General features: G+C 61.8%; 1 protein-coding gene across 7 annotated transcripts in view; it reads right to left on the reverse strand.

The window, feature by feature from the left end:
* BAIAP2 (BAR/IMD domain containing adaptor protein 2) overlaps positions 1-18,274 on the reverse strand; it is a 66,613-nt gene that overhangs the window by 30,965 nt on the left and 17,374 nt on the right. For 6 of the 7 annotated variants that reach the window (XM_087854017.1, XM_087854012.1, XM_087854016.1 and 3 more), the window contains exon 3: positions 17,829-17,915. In XM_087854017.1, the coding sequence (XP_087710143.1) occupies positions 17,829-17,915 (87 nt within the window). Of the gene's footprint in view, positions 1-7,605; positions 10,691-17,828; positions 17,916-18,274 lie in introns of those variants that run through there. The other variant, XM_087854019.1, reaches the window with a different exon arrangement.

The raw sequence follows: 18,274 nt of genomic DNA on the forward strand, positions 1-18,274 counted from the left end.
TGGGAGCACGGACAAGAGAAGAGACGAGGCCCACGTGGGCGCCGCAGGCTTCATGCAGGACCAGTGCCCATAACACGAGGCGTCTGAATTGGAGGCAACGTCCTTGCCAGCCCTCCTGCCGAGCATTTACCCCGCCGGTCAAGCAGCCAGGTCAGCAGTCACCCCCACTGCACACCCCTCAGCTCGGAGTTTTAGCATCTCAGGCACTCTCTGTAACCACAAACATCTCTAGTGCACACACAGCAACGCCTGTCCCCCAGGGAAGCAGGGGCTGGGGCAGCCGGCACACGCACGTATGTGCATCCATGTACACACAAAACACGCATGTAGGCATATGCGTGCACACACAGGTGCACCCCACGCACATACGTGCACACAGGCACACACATGCTCAGACATGCACACACGCATGCAAACACAGGTACACACATGCACACACATGCTCGGGCATGCACACACGCATGCAAACACAGGTACACACATGCACACACAGGCACACGTGCACACAGGCTCAGGCATGCACACGTGCATACACATGCACACAGTCACACGAGTGCACACATGCGAACACACATATACACACATGCACACAAGGCACACGTGTGCACACACGCGAGGAATGTACTCAAGCGCACACACATGCAAACAGAGGTGCGCACACGCACGCGCACAGTGCACACACATGCAAATACAGGTACACACGCACACACACACGCAAACAGGTGAAGACCAAAGGTACCCACCAAGGAGAGAAAAGGGCAGAAACAAGAGACCCCAGCCACAAGGAAGGAGCGTGGTGGGGCACAAAAGTGGAGAGCCTGGCCGCAGACATGGGAGGTGCAGGTGAAGGGGGCCCCTGCCAGGGAGGACAGCTGGGCAGGACAAAGGCTCCCCGGAGGGCCCCCGAGAGCCAGAGAGAGGAGCCGCTCCCTCCTGGCACTCGAGGCAAGGACAGGACCAGGGGAAGGACAGTGCCTGCCGGCATAGCGCCGTGTCCTGTGAGCAGGTGCCACAGAAGCATCGGCCACGCACCCCAGGGTGCTTTCGGAGCCAGCAGAAGGACAGTGTGGAGGCGTGCGCTGCCAGCAACACAGAACGGGATGCGCTTAGCTGCCTTACATGCGTGCAGGGTCGTAGGACCATACCCGTGACCAATCTTAGAACCAGGAACACCTTTGAATGTTTCCCCAAACTAGGCTCTTTGAAAAAAGAGAAAAGATTCCACAAAACGAGAAAAAGCACACGTACCCAATTTTTTAAAGGTACGGACTCTACAGAGTACCGGCCGGTGTCTGCAGACGAGAACGGCTGCGCGGTGGAGGTGACCAGCTCACGGTCTGGGGTGCTTGCTCAACCTTCGTGCTCTGCGGCCAGGACCCACAGCTGTTCAGTGAGCACCGCTGTGTGCCGGGCGCTGCTCCAGGGGACACAGTGAACACCGGCCCTCCTCATGGCGCCCCTACACTCTCCTGGGAGACACATACAGATGATGGGCCCCGCAGAATTGGGAAAGAGAGCCGCCAGGACAGCAGGGCCGCTGAGCGTGCTCAGAGAGGGCCAAGAAAGTCTGCAGGGCTGGCAGTGGATGTGGACACGGCCTCGTGGTCCCAGAGCTCCTGGTGGCCGCACGGAGCAGGGAGACCATGAGCTCAGTGAGCGGCTGGCAGCAGGGAGACCCTTCCGGCAGCTTCTCTGAACCCGAGACTGGCACAGGAGCAGACCCGCCTCCCATGGGAACCAGAGGTGCGAGGCAGGCCCCTGCCGCAGCTGGCTGGCACCCAGGACTCCCATGTGGGCTGCAAGATGGCCTGGGGGCACGTCTGAGGCTGGTTCCACAGCCGCACCCAGACGTTTCCACTGGTGGTCCTGGGTAAACACACTGCCGGGCCATCAAAAGGGCCATGAATCATGGTATCGAGTAAGTCCGTTCTTCCCTGTGGCTTAGAGCACAGTACACATTCTCCTCCCAGCCCGACCTTGCAAACCTTCCGAAGGTTGCAAGAATCACAAATGCCCGCCCACCTGCCACCTAGATCCCCTGGTCCTCAGTGTTTTGCTGAATGTGCTTTAGCGGTCTACTTTGCCGTATACGTGCACATGTGCACACGTGCACACACGCATCCTGCTGAACCCTGTGGGACGTGGCCCCAGCACGCTAGCCTGCATGCTCTGAAAGCAGGGCCTGCTGCTGCTGCAGGTGTGCTGCACCCCCCCCACCCCCAATGAGGAAAGCGGCCACGGGTACAGGCCCTCCTCCACTCGACAGCCCACACGGCGCACCCAGAACGCGGGCAGGCTGTCTGCGAGCTTCTCTCGACCCGGGACCGCACGCCCATCTCTGGTTTCTCTCCATCAGGAGCTCTGCATTCTGTCTGAACACGGCTTCAAGCACTCAGAACCACACAGGTAGGTGGTCCTTCACAGGCAGGTGCCCGGGCACACGCGTGGCACGGGGCTGGAATTCGTGCCTCGCTCCTCGGGCGCTGGGGTCTTTGTCTGGATCTGCACAGCCCTCCCACGCCTTCACGACGCTGACATTTGTGAAAATTCAGGCTGGCTTTTTTTCTTTTTCTTTTTCTTTTTGCAGAAGATACGACGCGTTCTTATAATCCTCAAATGACAAGAAACTAAGAGGGAGCGAGAATCTGGCAGAATGGCGAAAAGACCGGGGGGGGGGGGTAGGGCCCAGGCCCGGGGGGGCGCTCGCTCGTGCGCAGGCCGGTGCCCAGACGGCGTTCCATCCGTACCCGCGATGGTGGGGTGGGGACCGGAATCCTCCTGAGAGCCCTTCCAGGGCCACCCTGCCGGGGCCTAAGCCCCAAGCAGCAAGGATGGCATTTCGCCAGGGTGTGAGTGAATGCCCCAGTGAGGCTTAAAAAGGAACACGCTTTTGCCAGCGCCACACAGGCCTAAGGACACCAGCTTGGGGACGGCTCCCACGAAGAAGGCCTGTGGCCTGAGCTGACCCCACGGTGAAGGTGAGCAGCTCAGTGCGGAGAAGCGGCTGCCAGAAACCGGGGCTGGGTGTGCCCCTGGAAAGCCGGCTGAGCATCACCCCCACACTGACAGGTCCAGAGGCAACCCAGCATGGACTGTGTAAAACCTCATTAACCCAAGATTCAGAGAGGAAGCGGGGACCCCAAGTGGAGGCTGCCAAGGAGGTCAGTTTCTTTCTTCCCTTTCATCCCGGTTAGTTAACGTCCGCTGTAAGATTGGACTTGGGTGTACGAAACAGTGACTCAACACTCCCAGACGTCCCCTGGTGCTCGTCCCGACAAGCGCCCCCCCCGAATCCCCATCACCTGCCCCCCCACCCCCCGTAACCATCAGTGTGTCCCCTGTAGTGAGGAGTCTGCTTCTTGGTTAGTCTCTCTCTTCTGTTTCCTTGTTCGCTTTGTTTCTTAAATCCCACATATGAGTGAGATCGCACGGTATCTGTCTCTGGCTGACACGCTTCACTCAGCAACACCCTCCAGCTCCGTCCGCGTCGTGGCAAATGGCAGGATCTCATTCTTTTTGATGACTGAGTAATACTCCATCACCGGTGGCTAACACGTCCTTCTCCGTTCGCCGGGGCTGCCGCCGTGACCCGGCTCCCGTAGACAGTGCTGCACAGATGTCGGGGAGCGGGTGCCCCTCTGAATGAGCAGTTTTGTATTCTCTGGGTTGAGTCCTAGATCGTAGGGCAATTCTATTGTTCACTTTTGGAGGCCCCTCAGGGAAGGCAGAGGCTGGCTGAGCCCCGACTCGGGGGCAGGGAGAAAGGGTCCAACACTGACCTGGGCCTCCAGAACCCACTGCCGCACGCAGTGGGATCACGCCCCGGAGGCAGAGACCAGCTCCCGCTCTGGGGCCTGTCTACAGACCAGACGGCGTTCATCCGCGGGGTGCCTGGCCCCCCTGGTGCAGGCGCCTGCGGACGGGGGCTCCAGGACGGCTGCTCGGGGCTGCACTCATCTTCTCATGGGTGAAGCACGGATGTCTGTGCCCGGCGTCCTGATTAATCAGTAAGACCACGCATCTCCTGATGGGGGGGCTGGGCCAGCCAGCCACGCGGCACAGCCCCTGCCCCAGGGACAGAGCCGGGCATGCGCTCACCTCCGTGAGCAACACTGACAATGACAGCACGGGATCTGGCTGCAGAACCCTCCACGCACACCCTCTCCCCTCAAGCAGGAAAATGATGGTGGTTGAAGCTGTTAAGGAAATGGGAAAAGCCCCCGCCTGGGGGCTGACGTGCAGTTCCTGTGGAGCCAGGCCTGTGCCTACGGGAGGGCCACCACGCACTCGTGGTCAATAGGTGGGCACCATGGGTGGCCTCTTCTCTCCCACCCTTGACGCCCCTCATTCCCAGTGACAAAGTTAGGCCTGGAAAGGAGTTTCAAGCAGCAGGTGCCTTCTTGCTATGCCTGCCTGTGTCCGTCCCATGGCGGGAAGTGGCCACGCTCGTCTGACCCTGGCTGTTACAACCGCACAGGACCCTGTGGACGGGAGGGGCTGTGTACGGGGGGGGGGGCATGAACAAAGGCACAGTGTCAAGGGGAACCAGGGGGAACCAAAGCTACAAGGAAGGGGGTATCTTCATCAGTGCTACAAATGGGGGAGAGTGACGGGGCCAGGGGTCTGGCCCACTGGCCCGTCAGGAAGATCAGCGCTCTCAGACCACGCTGGAGGCTCAGAGAAAGCACAGGGCTTCCAGGAGGGGGCATCCAGCGATACACAGGCCCTGCACACGTGAGCCCTGGATCCCTGGGGACCTGAGTCAGGCCTCATCTAGTCTGAGGGTCTCCCTGGGGCTGCCACAAGCCCTCCATTTGAATCCTATAACCTGTGAGCCTGCAGCCAAGGACAGTCAAGCCTGGCACCCGACACAGCCGGACTCTCTCAGACCAGACAGGCCCCCAGCAGCAACTGGGACTGCTGCTCGCGGAGCGCTCTGCACACACCTGACGCCCCCTTCCAGGGCACAGGAGCCTGCCATGTGAGGCTTGAGAGGAGATGTCTGCCACCTGCCAAGGCCCCCACCCCAATCTCAAGAGGCCGACATACCTCCCTCCCGGGGGTTAAACTGTGTGCCAGATTGGGGGTGGCCATGCCCCGGGGCAGCTGGATGTGACCACGGGGCAGAGGCAGGAAGGCCCCTGGGCTGCAGGCGCTGAAGGCCTCCTGGGCCCGGGGGTTACAGCCCCCAGGATTCTTCAAGGCAGGGGCTGGGGTGGCCTGGGTGGGACTGGGAGCAGAATGCCTATGCTGTCATACGGGGGTGGCTGGCGCTTCTTGGCACTGAGGCCACACTGACCAGCACGGGGTCACGTGAAGCAGGAGTGACCCCAAGAACCCCGGGCCCACAAGGTATGATTAGAGAGACGCGCCCTCTGATCAAGAGCAGTGTGGCCAGGCCAGAGCCACCCAGGCCTCCCTGAGGGAACCTGAGACCAGGGAGGGGGTGAGGGCGTGGACCACTGTGAGCCCACAGGGTGGGAGCCCTCGGAAGAAGGGAGCGTTGTTTGCCAGTCAGGCTGCTGAATCCTGTGATTCGGCTGGGCTCTCGGGGGGCTGGGACCCAGAGTCCAGGAGAGGACTGTGGCGGCCACAGGCCCGCCGGGAGCCCCGACCCTGCCTGGGCACTGCCACTAGACATGTGGCGACCAGCCCTGGAGAAGCAGAGCTGAGACCGACACGGTTACGACTCTGCGGCCGTGGCACGGCGTGTGTGCACGCACGTCACGCTGGGGCGGGTGGGCTTCACTGATGGTCTCTGCCTCCTCCTTGGGGAGAGCCACGCCCCAGAAGAGCCCTCAGAGCCCCAGACAGTGCCGGGACGTGCAGAGAAGCCAGCTGACTTCCCTCTGGTGACGCGACCTCCAGCCTGGTCTTCCTGGGGCTGGACGGAGCTGGTGGGAGGGACACACTATCGCTACCCAGAGATCACGGCGTTGCTTGTGATCGCTAGTGACCACCAAGGACGGCGAAAGCTCACGTCTTTGATATTATTTGAGAAAGGGCTCTGAGCCAAGGGGTCAGCTGCTCACACTTGGCTGGGAGCACGCACCACCTTCTGGAGACTTCTGAAGCAAGTATCCATAATGCTCAATTATTCCGGTGGCTTCCAGAGTGGAAGGCGTCTCCGGAGCTAATTAGCATATGCCTGAACGAGACACAAATACAGAGCTCTCTTACGGGGAAGACAGACAGCGGAGAGGCTGATGGGGCGTGGCACCGTGAGGGCCACCAGGATGGGATACGGAGCTCAGACAGCACCAAGGGGACCTGGCCCCCTGCCTGGATCCGCGGCCAACACCACCCTCTCCACCCCTCGAAGCCGCCAGCTCCTCCCTGGGAGAAGTGGGTTCTTCTTCCGCTCACAAAAAAGGAAGGCAGTTGGGTGGGGGGGGGGGAGGGGGAGGGCAAGAGAAAAATCGATGGCTGTGTTGCTATGGTGATGACAGCAGACAGCGATCCTCACCAGCGTGCTCTTCTGAGGCACAGCGAGACCGCAGGGCCCCTTCCAACAGTCGACGCCTGGGCCCGGGGCCTTCGTGGCAGAGGCGGAGGCGAAGCCGACCCCACGTGGCCACGTCTCCCCTCCCCGCTGAGCCCCAAGCCGACCTGCTCCAGGTCAGGTCTTGGGCGGGTGTCGCCTGCGCCTGGGAGTCTGATCGGATCTCAGAATCTCCGCGGCCGCAGGCCTTCTGGTGCCAAATCCTCAGGTGTGTCCTACAGGCACGTGACAGGGGGTGGGGTGCCCGGGTCACCTGTCCAGGACGGCAGAGCTGCCGCCTCAAAGGGACCTGCCGAGGCGGGGGACGCGGAGGCGCGAACCCGTGGCGGTGCACAGAGGTGGGCACAAGGCTCGTGGGGGCACCGAGTCCATCACCTTCTCCCCTTGGACCCCATGGCATGGGCACAGGGAGACATCTGCGGCCACTGCAGGGATGAGAGGGGACAGCACCCCGCACAGCCTCTCCCCACCTCACGCATCCACCGGGGCCCATCTCCAGCAGGCTCTCCACCCACCAGCCTCGTCTTTCACTCTGCCTGGTGTGACTTGCCAGGAGACGCGCAGTGTGAACACAGTGGAGGTTTTCTTCCTCCGTTTCTCCCCAAAGCAGACACCAGTGACCCAGGTCACCTGGGGGAGTGAATCCCGACACCGGGCCACAGGAGGCCACCTGGACGTCATCAGGAGTGGACAGAGCGAGGCCCAAGGCCCAAGGGCACAGACGCACCCAGCAGCACCCCCAGCCCAGCATGGAGCAGAGGAGAGGGGAGGCGCCGCGGTCAGCTGCTCACCGGGTCCCACCGAGGACCCTCCTCCGTGAGTGACAGCAGCTCTCCATGAACCTGCCCGTCGTGCTCAGTTAATCGTGCAAGCGGGTGTCGGCTCTCCGGACAGCAGCTTCTCAAGCACCAACATGCTCCCACTCTTGCGAGACACAGGCAGGGACCGAGGCCACCCGGAGAGAGCTAGTCATCCCTACACCAGGTCACCACAGTCAGGGTGTCACACTGACCCTGGCATGCCCACCCTCTGCCAATGCCAGGGATTCCAGGGACCTGCAACCCCCGAGGGGCTGGCACCCCAGGGGAAAGGTGGAGACCTACCTCTGAGGCTCCGGAGCCAGCACCATGCCAGCCCCGGGGCCACCACCCTGTGGAAACCAGCTCCGGCCCGAGGGAGAAAGTGAGGGAGCTGTTCTCCTCCTCAGACACTCTCCGTGGGGCACTGCCCAGCACAGTGCACGTGGTCTGCAGCGCCTCGACTCGGGGCTGACGCGGTGGGGTCATGGGACAAAGTCTCAGGGCCAGACTGGCCACCGTGGGAGAGCGCTGGGCCCTGGGGCTGGCCCGGGCATGCCGCTGCAGGGTGGGGTTTACGAGGCCTCTGCGAGCCTCCTGCGGCATGCCAGGACATGGGACAGGTCACACGCTCCCTGTCAGAGCAGGAACCAGCTGCCAGCAGAGGCCCCGGGCCAGGTCCTCACAGACCCTGCCCTGCCCATGTCACCTCCGCAAACAGGCTCAGGACAGAACTATGGCTGAAGGCTCCTCTTTGCCCCTTCCAAGCAGGAACTCTGGTAACCAGGCGAGAGGCCCCTCGGTCCCCAGCCTGTGCTCAGGATGAGACCCAGCCATGGACCGTTGTGCCCTGTTGACATTTCCGCCCCAGAGCAGGCCCTTGGACGCCAAGCGACATGAAAACATGCTGGAAGACCTCTGCTGCTCTCAGCAAAGCCGCCGCTGAGAAGACGGGGCTCCGATTAAAACATCTGCTAGCGTCTCCTGACAAGTCTCACTCTGGCCCCTGACACTCTCATCGGGGCGGCCAAGCTGGTACACGGGAGGCCCCCGGCAGGAGAGCTGGTAGTCTGAGCCAAGGGGGCCCCAAGAGGGGGCCCCCTAGACCATCCCAGCCCCTTCCGTGTTCAGCCCCAAGGCCTGGGCTGCCACGCGGGGCCAAGGGAATGCAGTCCAAGGCAGCAAGGCCGTTCCACCAGCTCCCAGGCTGGCTGCGACCGTCCGCGTCCACACAAAGCTGAGCAGGACGACAGAGTCCGTGAAGAGCTGTCTTGTGTCAAAGCCCCGACAGGTCCCTGTGGCCCAGGGAGACCAGAAGAGCGTGGTCCTGATCTCTGGGATCCAGTGACTGCTTCTGCCCCAGCCACTTCTTCACGGGCCAGTGTGAGAAGCCTTGGTGTCATGTGCTGGGAAGGGGAGGTGAAGGCAGGATCCAGGGGTGATGGGGCCGAGGTGCTGGGCAACATGGGGGTCTGAGTCAGGCCCCTCAGGGATGTGAAACAGCCCCACGGCATGGATCCGATCAAGCCTCCAAAAGGCAGGAGGGTTGAACAAAGGTGGTTTCTACTGTTGGGGTCTGACAGCAAGTGGCACATCAGACCGACTGCCGTCAGGTACCAGGGGAGGCAGGGACACACTTGAGCTCCTTGGCCAGGTGTGTGGTCAGCGCTGCCAGGCACGGACAGGGACACGGGAGGGAGTGGTGCAACCAGACCACGTCTCAGCCTCAAGAGAGCGCAGGAGCCCGAGCAGGCGGGCAGCCTCCGGTACCATTCAGAACCACCTCCGCCTTCTGGGGCCCTGCGGCCAGAGTGTCAAGGTCGCTGGGGCCACGCTGCCAAGCGCACGCCCTTGTCCTGGGCCCCCTGCATTCCAGCCACACCACGGCCAGGCCACCCATGCCTCTAAGCAAGAGGCTAAGTTTGAGAAAAGTCAGCTCCGAGGGCGGGACTGAGAGGAGGCACCCAAATCGCACAGGGGGTTCTCCGCGGGTGGCGTGGGAGTGCTGGCCTGGGTTCACTCGGGCAACCACAGGTGGGGAGCAGCCCAAGGCAGGGCAGTGTTCAGGCCACACCTTCCTTAATCCAGTGACTCAGGGGCCAAAGCAGGCGGGTTTCAGGCCGCCTCCCAGCCTCAAGTGTCCGGCTCCGAGGCCACGCCCAGCACGCAGCTCTGGCCGCTCTCGCCCTGCGGTGTGGGCCGATGGCCCTGCAGGCACACACATGCCCCGGATCACCAACAAGCGGCCGCTTCAAAGGTGGAGAACAGACACAAAACGGCCGTGCATACAGATTAGACAACTGGAACAGGCTGTGGACGGGACAGGGCGGGCTGGGTGGGAAGTGTGGCCATGCGCAGGGGACACGGAGGCTCAGTGGAGGCTCTGCCCCGCTCGCCGTCACCACCGCTTCTCTTTCAGCAGAGCCCCCTTCACGAAAACTCCAGAACCCTCCAAAAGGCTTCCCTGCAAAGGCAGGGAAGGCCAAAGGGCAAGCGACGTGAACCTTTTCTGCCGAGTGATTGCAGCACGAAAAGCCTGAGTCCCTTCGCATGTGTACCAGGAGCCCAGGTCCCACTGGGACTCTGGCCCCCGCCTCCTGCTCCCTCCTTGGGCTCCGCCCGGCTCCATGCACACAGTCACCCTGCGGAGAAGAGCCAGGGCTGTGGCTGCAGGCCTGTCCAGCCGATGGGATGTGCTAGGGGATGCCGCACCCTGGGGGCACCGCAGACGACAGCAGCCTCCCCTGCACAGAGGCCCAGAGCAGCAGCTGGCTCCCCCAGGAGCCAATGCTGGGGAAAACAGAACGTGTGACAGCACAGACCAGAGCCGGAGCCACGACCCATCCTCCAGTGGCCACGACAGTGCCACAGCAGGCCCAGGAGCCAGCCCTTCCACACCTGGTCAGGGGACACACACAGCCAAGGCTGCACGTGACTGGTACATATGGAGCCGGACCAGAGGAGAATCGAGGCACTGTCAGGCACTCCCAGGGAGAGGAGCAGCGGGGCAGACCAGACGACACCAGGGACTCTTCCACTGTTCTTCCTGCTTCTCCCTGAACTGAAACGTCCAATCACTTAAAGCTTAAAATAGCGGAGAGCCTGGAGGGGCCCCAGCCGCCACTGTGAGTCTCCCTTGGCTCAGCCCTCCGCAGGGCAGGTGCTGGGACGGCGCGTGCCCCCACCTAGCCATGGAAACACCAGCCTCCTTTAGGTCAAAGAGAACCTGTCCCGCTCCCCTGTGGGAGCCTTCTGGAAACATCTGCAGCTCTGTGCTGTGCTCCTACATCAGGCTGACGGCATTTCTAACTGCTCATGATCAGGACGGACCAGGAAGAGGTCAGAGCACGGGGCCTCCTGCCCACCCTCCAAGGGACTCAGATGGAGGGAGTCACGGGCGGAAGGGCTACAGCCACTCTAAGATCTGGCAGGTCCCCCAACCCCCTGCAAGGCCCTGGGACAGGCACACGGTGGGGGTGCCGTTCCTCAGGCCACACGCCGGGGACTAGCCTGGAGCCTCGGACACGGGCTGGCACGCGCATTGCCGGCCGCGGTCAGCCCAAGCCTGAGCAAGCACGGGAACCATGGGGACGCCGAGCAGAGCAGGGCCTTGGAAGAGCCGCGGGAGTGCGCGCAGATCAGAGGCCGGACGGGCTCTGTAATTACCCCGAGCGGGGCGGGAGGTGGCACTGAGGCGTGCCTCAGCAGAGCCGTGAGGGTGGAGGTCTGCAAGCCTCAAGGCAGCTGCACACGGTCCAGCGTGGGTGGCTGCCGGAGAGGGGGTGAGAGGCGCTGCGAGAAGCTTCTGAACGCGGTCGTCCCGTACTCCCCGACTAAGCCGCCTGCAGTATCAAAGTGACGGCCTGACAGTCTTCGCTGCGGGGGGGGGGGGTGAAGGTCCGAGTGAAGCAGAGATGGGGTGTCCTCTGCGAGCTCTGGAGCTGGGGGCACGGAGACCAAAGGCAGAGCAGCGGCTGCTTACTGTGCAAGGGAGAGGCAGCGCCAGGGGCGGCCCCCCCCCCCCCCAGCACAAAGGACGGCCTCAGGGCCAGGCTCTCACTCGGAAGTGGAAAGCGATAGCACAGAAGCCTCTCCACTCCCACAACTTTGGGGTTTACCTGGAGGGGCGTGTGCTGCTGAAGACACCCACTGTGGGCGGGAAGGGTGCATGGGGCTCTGCAGGGGAGCGGCTGGGGTGCAGTCAGAGGAGGGTCTGTGCACACCATCCTCACAGGGGACAGGAGGGATCAGGACACAAAAGGGAGTGGCCAGGGTCTCTGACCCTCTAGCCCCTGGAGGGGGCCACACTGGAGACCCAGGCAGGAAGTCAGCAGCCAGAAAGAGCAGATGAAGCCCCACTTGCTTCCGAAACAAGATGACGTTTCTGAAAACAACGTCCGGTGGCTCCCTCCCTGCGCCTGGGAAGCCCCTCACCCCTCAACCGGGCCATTTGCCCCCTGAGTCTAGTGTACTCCCAGGACAGCAGGACTCACAGCTCTCCCCTCCTGTCCTGGGACGAAAGGTCTGCCGGGAGGAAATGATCAGAAACAGCAAGTCCGTGGGGGCCGTGGACGGGAAGAGGAGCAGGAAACCCGAGTCAGCACCAAACAAAGGGACACAGAAGGTCACCACGTGGTGACAAGGTTCAGCTCCTCGGGAACATGTGGCCGCACCACGTGTAGTTTGCACACTCAGCGTCACACCCCACCACCAGACAAAGCCAGAACCACATGGGAAACCGACAGGCCCGTCGTCCTGGGGGCCGAGGCGCACGCCTCGTTGACTCACTGATCAGTACGGGAAACTCTCGAGATTGGAACATAACACAGAACCCGCACCTGTCATCGGGGTACACACAGCACACACCACACACACCGGGCCCCGGGCCAGACAGAACAGCCTGTCAGCGAGCGCCCAAGATGCGGGACCATCCAGGAACCTGCGTGGGCCCCTCACCTGGGGTCCAGACCAGCCTGCAGGGAGGGGTGGGGAAGGGAGGGGAGTCCGTACCGATGCCCCTGGCACCCGCCGACTGATGGGATCAAGGAACGGAGGGACCAGGACAGAGCATCTCCTCTGCGGGTGACCTCAACACCTATAACCCCAAAGACATTGTTCCATGGGGACAGTGGCCAAAACGTGCCACCGAACCCCAACCTGTCCACAATTACCCAAGAGCAAAGGATCCCAAATGTGAAATTTCCACCAGGGCCTTGAGGCGGGGAGCAGAGGCAAGAGGCTCACAAGGGCCCAGAAGACCTGGCCTCTGTCAGCAGGTCACCGTGTGGGACAAACCCAGGGCAGGTGTCCCCCTAGGCGGCATCACTGGCCCTTGGTATGTTGGCACCTCGGACGCTCCAAGTTGTAACAAACTGAAAACAACTGCCTCTTGGCGTCCGAGAGGCCTCCAGCCTCAGAGCCGGGCTGGCTAAGCTGGCCAGTAGCCGCAGCGTCTGGCCCAGGGGTCTGGGAGGCTGGGCTGGCCGGGGGGGGGGGTGTCCTGCCCTCGCAGATGTGGCATGAGAGCGTGAGAAGAGAACGTGGCTGTGCTAAGCCTCACTCAGAGGGGAGCCCTGCCAAGACTCACAGAAGCCTCACAAGCCGGGCACAAGTCCACACGCAAGCCCACGTGCTCACTCCTGTCCCCGAGAACGACGGCAGGTCAGCAAGGAGCGCCCGGGGCCGCCGGCCCAGCAACCCTGGTGCCATGGCTGAGGCGGCCTAGCAGGGCAGCGCCGTGGAAGGTCACCATGGGGCAGGGCTCAGCATCACGGTCCTGTGGACGTATTCACTCAGAGCAGCAAAACCCACTCAGAATAACCCAACTGCTGATGAGAGAGGAGAGAAACACGGTGTTCATGGTGTGTCCATGGAACGTTCTAGAGCAGCCAACACGTGCACCTGCGGCTGGGGACGGCACGGGGGCGTCCTCATAAGGCACAAATCCATCCTCCCAGACCCCGCCTGTTCCAAGCCCCTAGCAGCCTCACCTCCCTCCTCCGTTCCAGACTGTTCCCACTTCGCCAGAACACTTCGTTTGTGCCCCTTGCTCCTGTCCTCTGCACCCGGGTCACAGCCGAACACCCGCCCCTGGTCACCCTGCCCGTGGCCCCGAGGCCGCACACCTTGTCCACCACTCGGGGATGCTGTGATCTCCAGCCCCGCCCACACCCTTCCCACAACACACACACACACACACACGCACACACACACACACACACACGGGCCCAGAGTCGGGAGATCTGCAACAGCCTGGGAACAAAGATCTCAAATGCTTCCAGAAAGAAAAAACAAAACACACCCAAAACTAAACACCTACATGGAAGAAAGCAACAGAGCAACGCTGGAACCAGAGGACGGCGGGTGGTGCCTCCCAACCCCGCGGCAAGACCGCATCCCACCTGCAGTTCTAAGCCAGCCAAGACTTTTTCGCCAAGCAGACACAGATGCAGGAGACGGGCTCAGGTACTTGCCCGTGTACACGCCGAGGAAGCGTTAAAAGCCCCGCAACCGAGGGAGAAACAGGACCCAGAGCACACAGTCCCGGGACCGACAAGGGACGCCTGGTGCACAGGGGAGTGTGGGCGGGCGGGATGCGAGCGGGGCTGGGGGCGCGCTCCTGAGGGGGAAGAAACAGCTGGACTAACGCGGACCATGTCCGAGGGCCTGGGAATAAATCAGCAGAGAACGAAGCAGATGAAAAAAAAAGCAAAGACGGAAATCATAACCACAGTCACAACAGTGACAAAATCCGTGAGGAAAAAAATCAATCAACCAACTTCACTGAAATCGAACGCGTTTGTTCTTCTAAAAACACCGTCCAGAAATGAAAGGCGAACGAGATTGGGAGAAAACGTCTGGGAGACGCGCGCCCGACAGAGAACTTCCATCCGGGACACGGGATGTTTACAACTCCGTCACGGGACAAAACCCACCAAAAGAAGAGAAGGACGCGAGCACACACTCAGCCTCGGAAGAGAAACAAGCACACGAAAGATGTTCAGCCTGCCCTCGGTTCACAAGCAAGCTGCCACCTGCAAGTGCCCAAACTGGAAACAGTCCCGACACGGCTCAGCACGAGGCAGGACAGGCCGGCGCCTCCATCCAGCGGGAAGCCCTCTGCGCCACGGCAAGAGGGGCCGCCGGCACGCGCAGAGACGCGGATGACTTTCCCAACAATGTTGCAGATAAAAGCAGCCAGGCCAGGGGCGCCTGGGTGGCTCAGCCGTGAAGCGTCCGACTTCGGCTGAGGGCGTGATCCCAGCGTTCTGGGATCGAGCCGCGTATCTGGCTCCCTGCTCAGTGGGAAGCCTGCTTCCTCCTCTCCCACTCACCCTGCTTGTGTTCCCTCTCTTGCTGCCTCTCTGTCAAATAAATAAATAAAAATCTTAAAAAAAAAAAAAAAAGCAGCCAGGCCAAAAACAGTACAGTACACGCCACACGATCCCACCGACACTCGAGGCCAGCAAACACACGCTAACTTCCCATGCAAAAAGAGGCCAGACTCCAAGGTCACGAACAGTCACCACCCGACATCCGGAGCCGCTAAATGCACAGAGGACAGCGGATGACTGGCTTCCAAGGGCTGGAGGGAGGGGGACGGGGAGGGAGGGCCACTGCCGTCGGGGTCCTCTGGCTGGAGTGGGTGAGGGACGCGCTTTGGAAGCAGACGCTGCTGAGGGCTGTGCAGCCCTGTGAACATACTAGAAACCACCGGACTGTCCACCTTCAATGGGCGAGTTTCCGACACGTGCAGCACGTCTCAATAGAGCTGTTACCAAAAGAAGAGATTTGCGTGCCGAAGTGGGGCTGTCACCAGAAGAAATCCTTTCTTTTTTTTTTTTTTTAAGATTTTATTTATTTATTCAACAGAGATAGAGACAGCCAGCAAGAGAGAGAACACAAGCAGGGAGAGTGGGAGAGGAAGAAGCAGGCTCATAGCAGAGGAGCCCGATGTGGGGCTCGATCCCATAACGCCGGGATCACGCCCTGAGCCGAAGGCAGACGCTTAACCGCTGTGCCACCCAGGCGCCCCACCAGAAGAAATCCTCACGGTTGTGCCCCCGGGTCCTGACATAGAGCCCTAAATCCCTTGGGAGCCCGTGAGTGACAGGGACATCTTTCAGCCTAATGTGGTGACTCTGAGGGGGCTCCCAGATGGAGCTGGTCACCAGGAAGGCCCCTGACGACCAGAAGCTGGACTTTCAGCCACACCCCATCCTCTGGGGACAAGAGGGACTGGAGACTGAGGCACTGACCGTGTGCACAGGATGATGCCTCCATGAAAATGCGTAAACCACGGGGTTCTGAGAGCTTTCAGGTGGGGGACACACCCACCTGCTAGGGGGAGTGCCCCAATTCTGGGGGGACAGAAGCACCTGTGCTCGGGGCCCTCCCAGATCCCACCCAACATTTCTCTCCATCTGGCTGTTCAACTGTATCCTTCGTTGTACCCTTTCCAGTAAACTGGTCAACGTAAGCAAGCATTCCCCAGAGAGCTCTGAGCTGTTCTAGCAAACTATCCAACCTAAAAGGGGGTCATGGGAACCCCTGATTTGTAGCCAAGTCCAACAGAAGTGTGGCTCACTGGGGACACACTGCTCCAAGCAGACGGTGGCAGAGCAGACCCGAACTGTGGGTTCTCAGAAAGCAGGAGAACTGGCTGACCGAGGGAGCCCCACGTGTGTTGCCCGAGCTACACTGAGAGGACATAGGTCTCAGTTTGCCTGGCACCTCTGTGGACGCACAAGAAGAAATCCCCACCCGGCGCCGGACCCCATGCTCCACATAAGCCTCAGGAGAGGTTCCGAAAACCCACAAAAGCAAGCCAGAAGCTCCCGGATTCCAGCCGGAGCCAGGCTGGGCCCCCGGAGCAGTGAGGGGCCGTCCCTCCCCCGGCGTGCTCCCTGCCCCGCCGCCCTGCTCCACGGCACAAGGCCGTCCAGCCGTGCGCCGGGCCCGCCGGAGGGCAGCACCCCGGACGCCAGCACCAGGAAGCTCTGGGACCTCACTGCAGTTTCGCACATGCCCGCCTTCATCCTGGGGCCACGGAGACACGCTTTTTCCCACGCACAGACCCTTGCCCTCCCGTGAGTGTGACCACAGGGCCTGGTCCCCATGGCAGACACATGACTGACTCCCACAATCAAATGCCCCTTCCGCAGACGGGAGCCTGTGTGCAAACTCACGCGGGTCACGCACAACAACAACACCCCTCCGAGGGGTTGGGGGCCCAGACCGCAGCCACAAGAGCTGCAGCCAGGAGGCCCAGGAATACCGGGCCGGCCCACGTGTGCCCTCTGCGTCCCTGAGCTGGCCGGTTCACAAGCATCCCTTGTGGCAGAGGAGTGCCGGCCTCCGAAGCCTAAGTGTCCTGAACGTCACCAGCGAGGCCTCACCTGCACGCCTCACCCGCTCGGCACCCCTTAGCGCCCCCACGTTCTCCCACGTCTGCGAGGGGCAGGTCAGCTCGGTGTGCGTGGGGGCCAGACGGCTTCCTCCAGAGCCACGGAGCAGCACAGCCTTTCAGACGCCGGACAGAGGCCCACCCGCCACCTGCACAAACAGAGCCCGGCCTGCGTGTGGGGTCTGGCCCTGGTCACACATTCCGCCCGGCACGTTGCCCCCGGCCCCAAAAGTCTCCATAGCTGCGTCTGTGAGCACAGCAGCGGCGTTTTCACACCAGTCTGGGCGCCGCGGTGGCTCTCCCGGCGCGACAATCACTGGCCACACGGCTCATGCCTGGCGAGCCTGCTGTGGACAGGCCTCACATGTGGCACGGGACAGTGTGAAAGGGCAGAGGGCAGTGGGGGCACCGAGGGAGGGAGAAGGCCTGCTCTGGGAGCTGCAAGTATGCACGTGGACAGCCTGGTGCCCCACACCTGCCGGCACGAGCAGGGCCTCTGGGCACGTGAGGGACACCGTCCACGCTTCACTCTGTGCGCCTGGGTTAAGAGCGAGCTGATCTCACGGTATGAAATTCACAAAACAGCGAGAGCACAGAGACCATAACCCGCCCTAGGAGCGCCACCTGCTACACTCCCGGGCCTTTTCCTCAGTTTATCACGCGATATGCACGCACACCCATGCGTCCTTTCCCAAAACCGGGTCACCCACGCGATGGGTTGGCCTCCCGTCTCCCAATCACACCAGGAATCTCCCCGTCACCTCAGTCCTGCTTCCACACAGTGCCCCACACCAGCCACGCGGTTCTGTACGAACGCCTGTCCATCTGGATCTGCCGCTGTCCTCACCCCATGCTGTGCTTCTTGGGGGGGACCGACCCACCCGTGTGCTCTCTGAGCAGTACCCCGAAGCTGCCCAGCACACCCCGCTTGCAGCCAGGCGTGTACCTCACAGCCCTCGCCAGCTCTGAGGTCACGGTTCTCTCAGAGAAGCTTCTTGTGTGACAAGGAGACCCTGGTCCCCAGTGGAAGCAGAACCAGACAGGGGACGGGACCCCAGACCCGCCCGGGCACGTGTGACAACCTGACAGCCATCGGGGGTCTCCGCTGCACTGGGGGTCTTACCGAGTTCTTTGGAGCCCTGGCTCTCGCTGGCTAGCTCACCCATCTTCACAAGGGCGTCAAAGTAGCCTTTGGCAGCATAGGTCACACCTGAGAGGAGAGAAGGGACGGTTACTGTCCATCCTGAGGACGGACGAGACCCTTAGCACCCATGCAGTGGTCGCGGTGCATGCCAGCCCCCTGTGCTCCGCGGCCCTTCCGCCTGGGCTGAGCGCACCCATTCCTGGTTGATGTTCTTCTCTTGCTGCAAACGTGAGAGCTGCTTTTCTTTCTAAGAACTTGGTGCCCAGTCAGGCCCAGAGCTACTCCAGTCAAACCGCTGGGTGCCGTCGCCAGCACCCCAGATCTGGGGAGGGGCAGCAGGGCCCACCAAGTACATGTCACGAGACAAGACCCCGCCAGGCAGGAGATGGCAGGAAGCTGTGTGCGCGGAGACCCCCAGCCAGCAT

Source organism: Ursus americanus, chromosome 23 (assembly GCF_024610735.1).
Source record: "Ursus americanus isolate L20-20 chromosome 23, mUrsAme1.1.p, whole genome shotgun sequence".
In the NCBI taxonomy this organism is placed as follows: Eukaryota; Metazoa; Chordata; class Mammalia; order Carnivora; family Ursidae; genus Ursus; species Ursus americanus.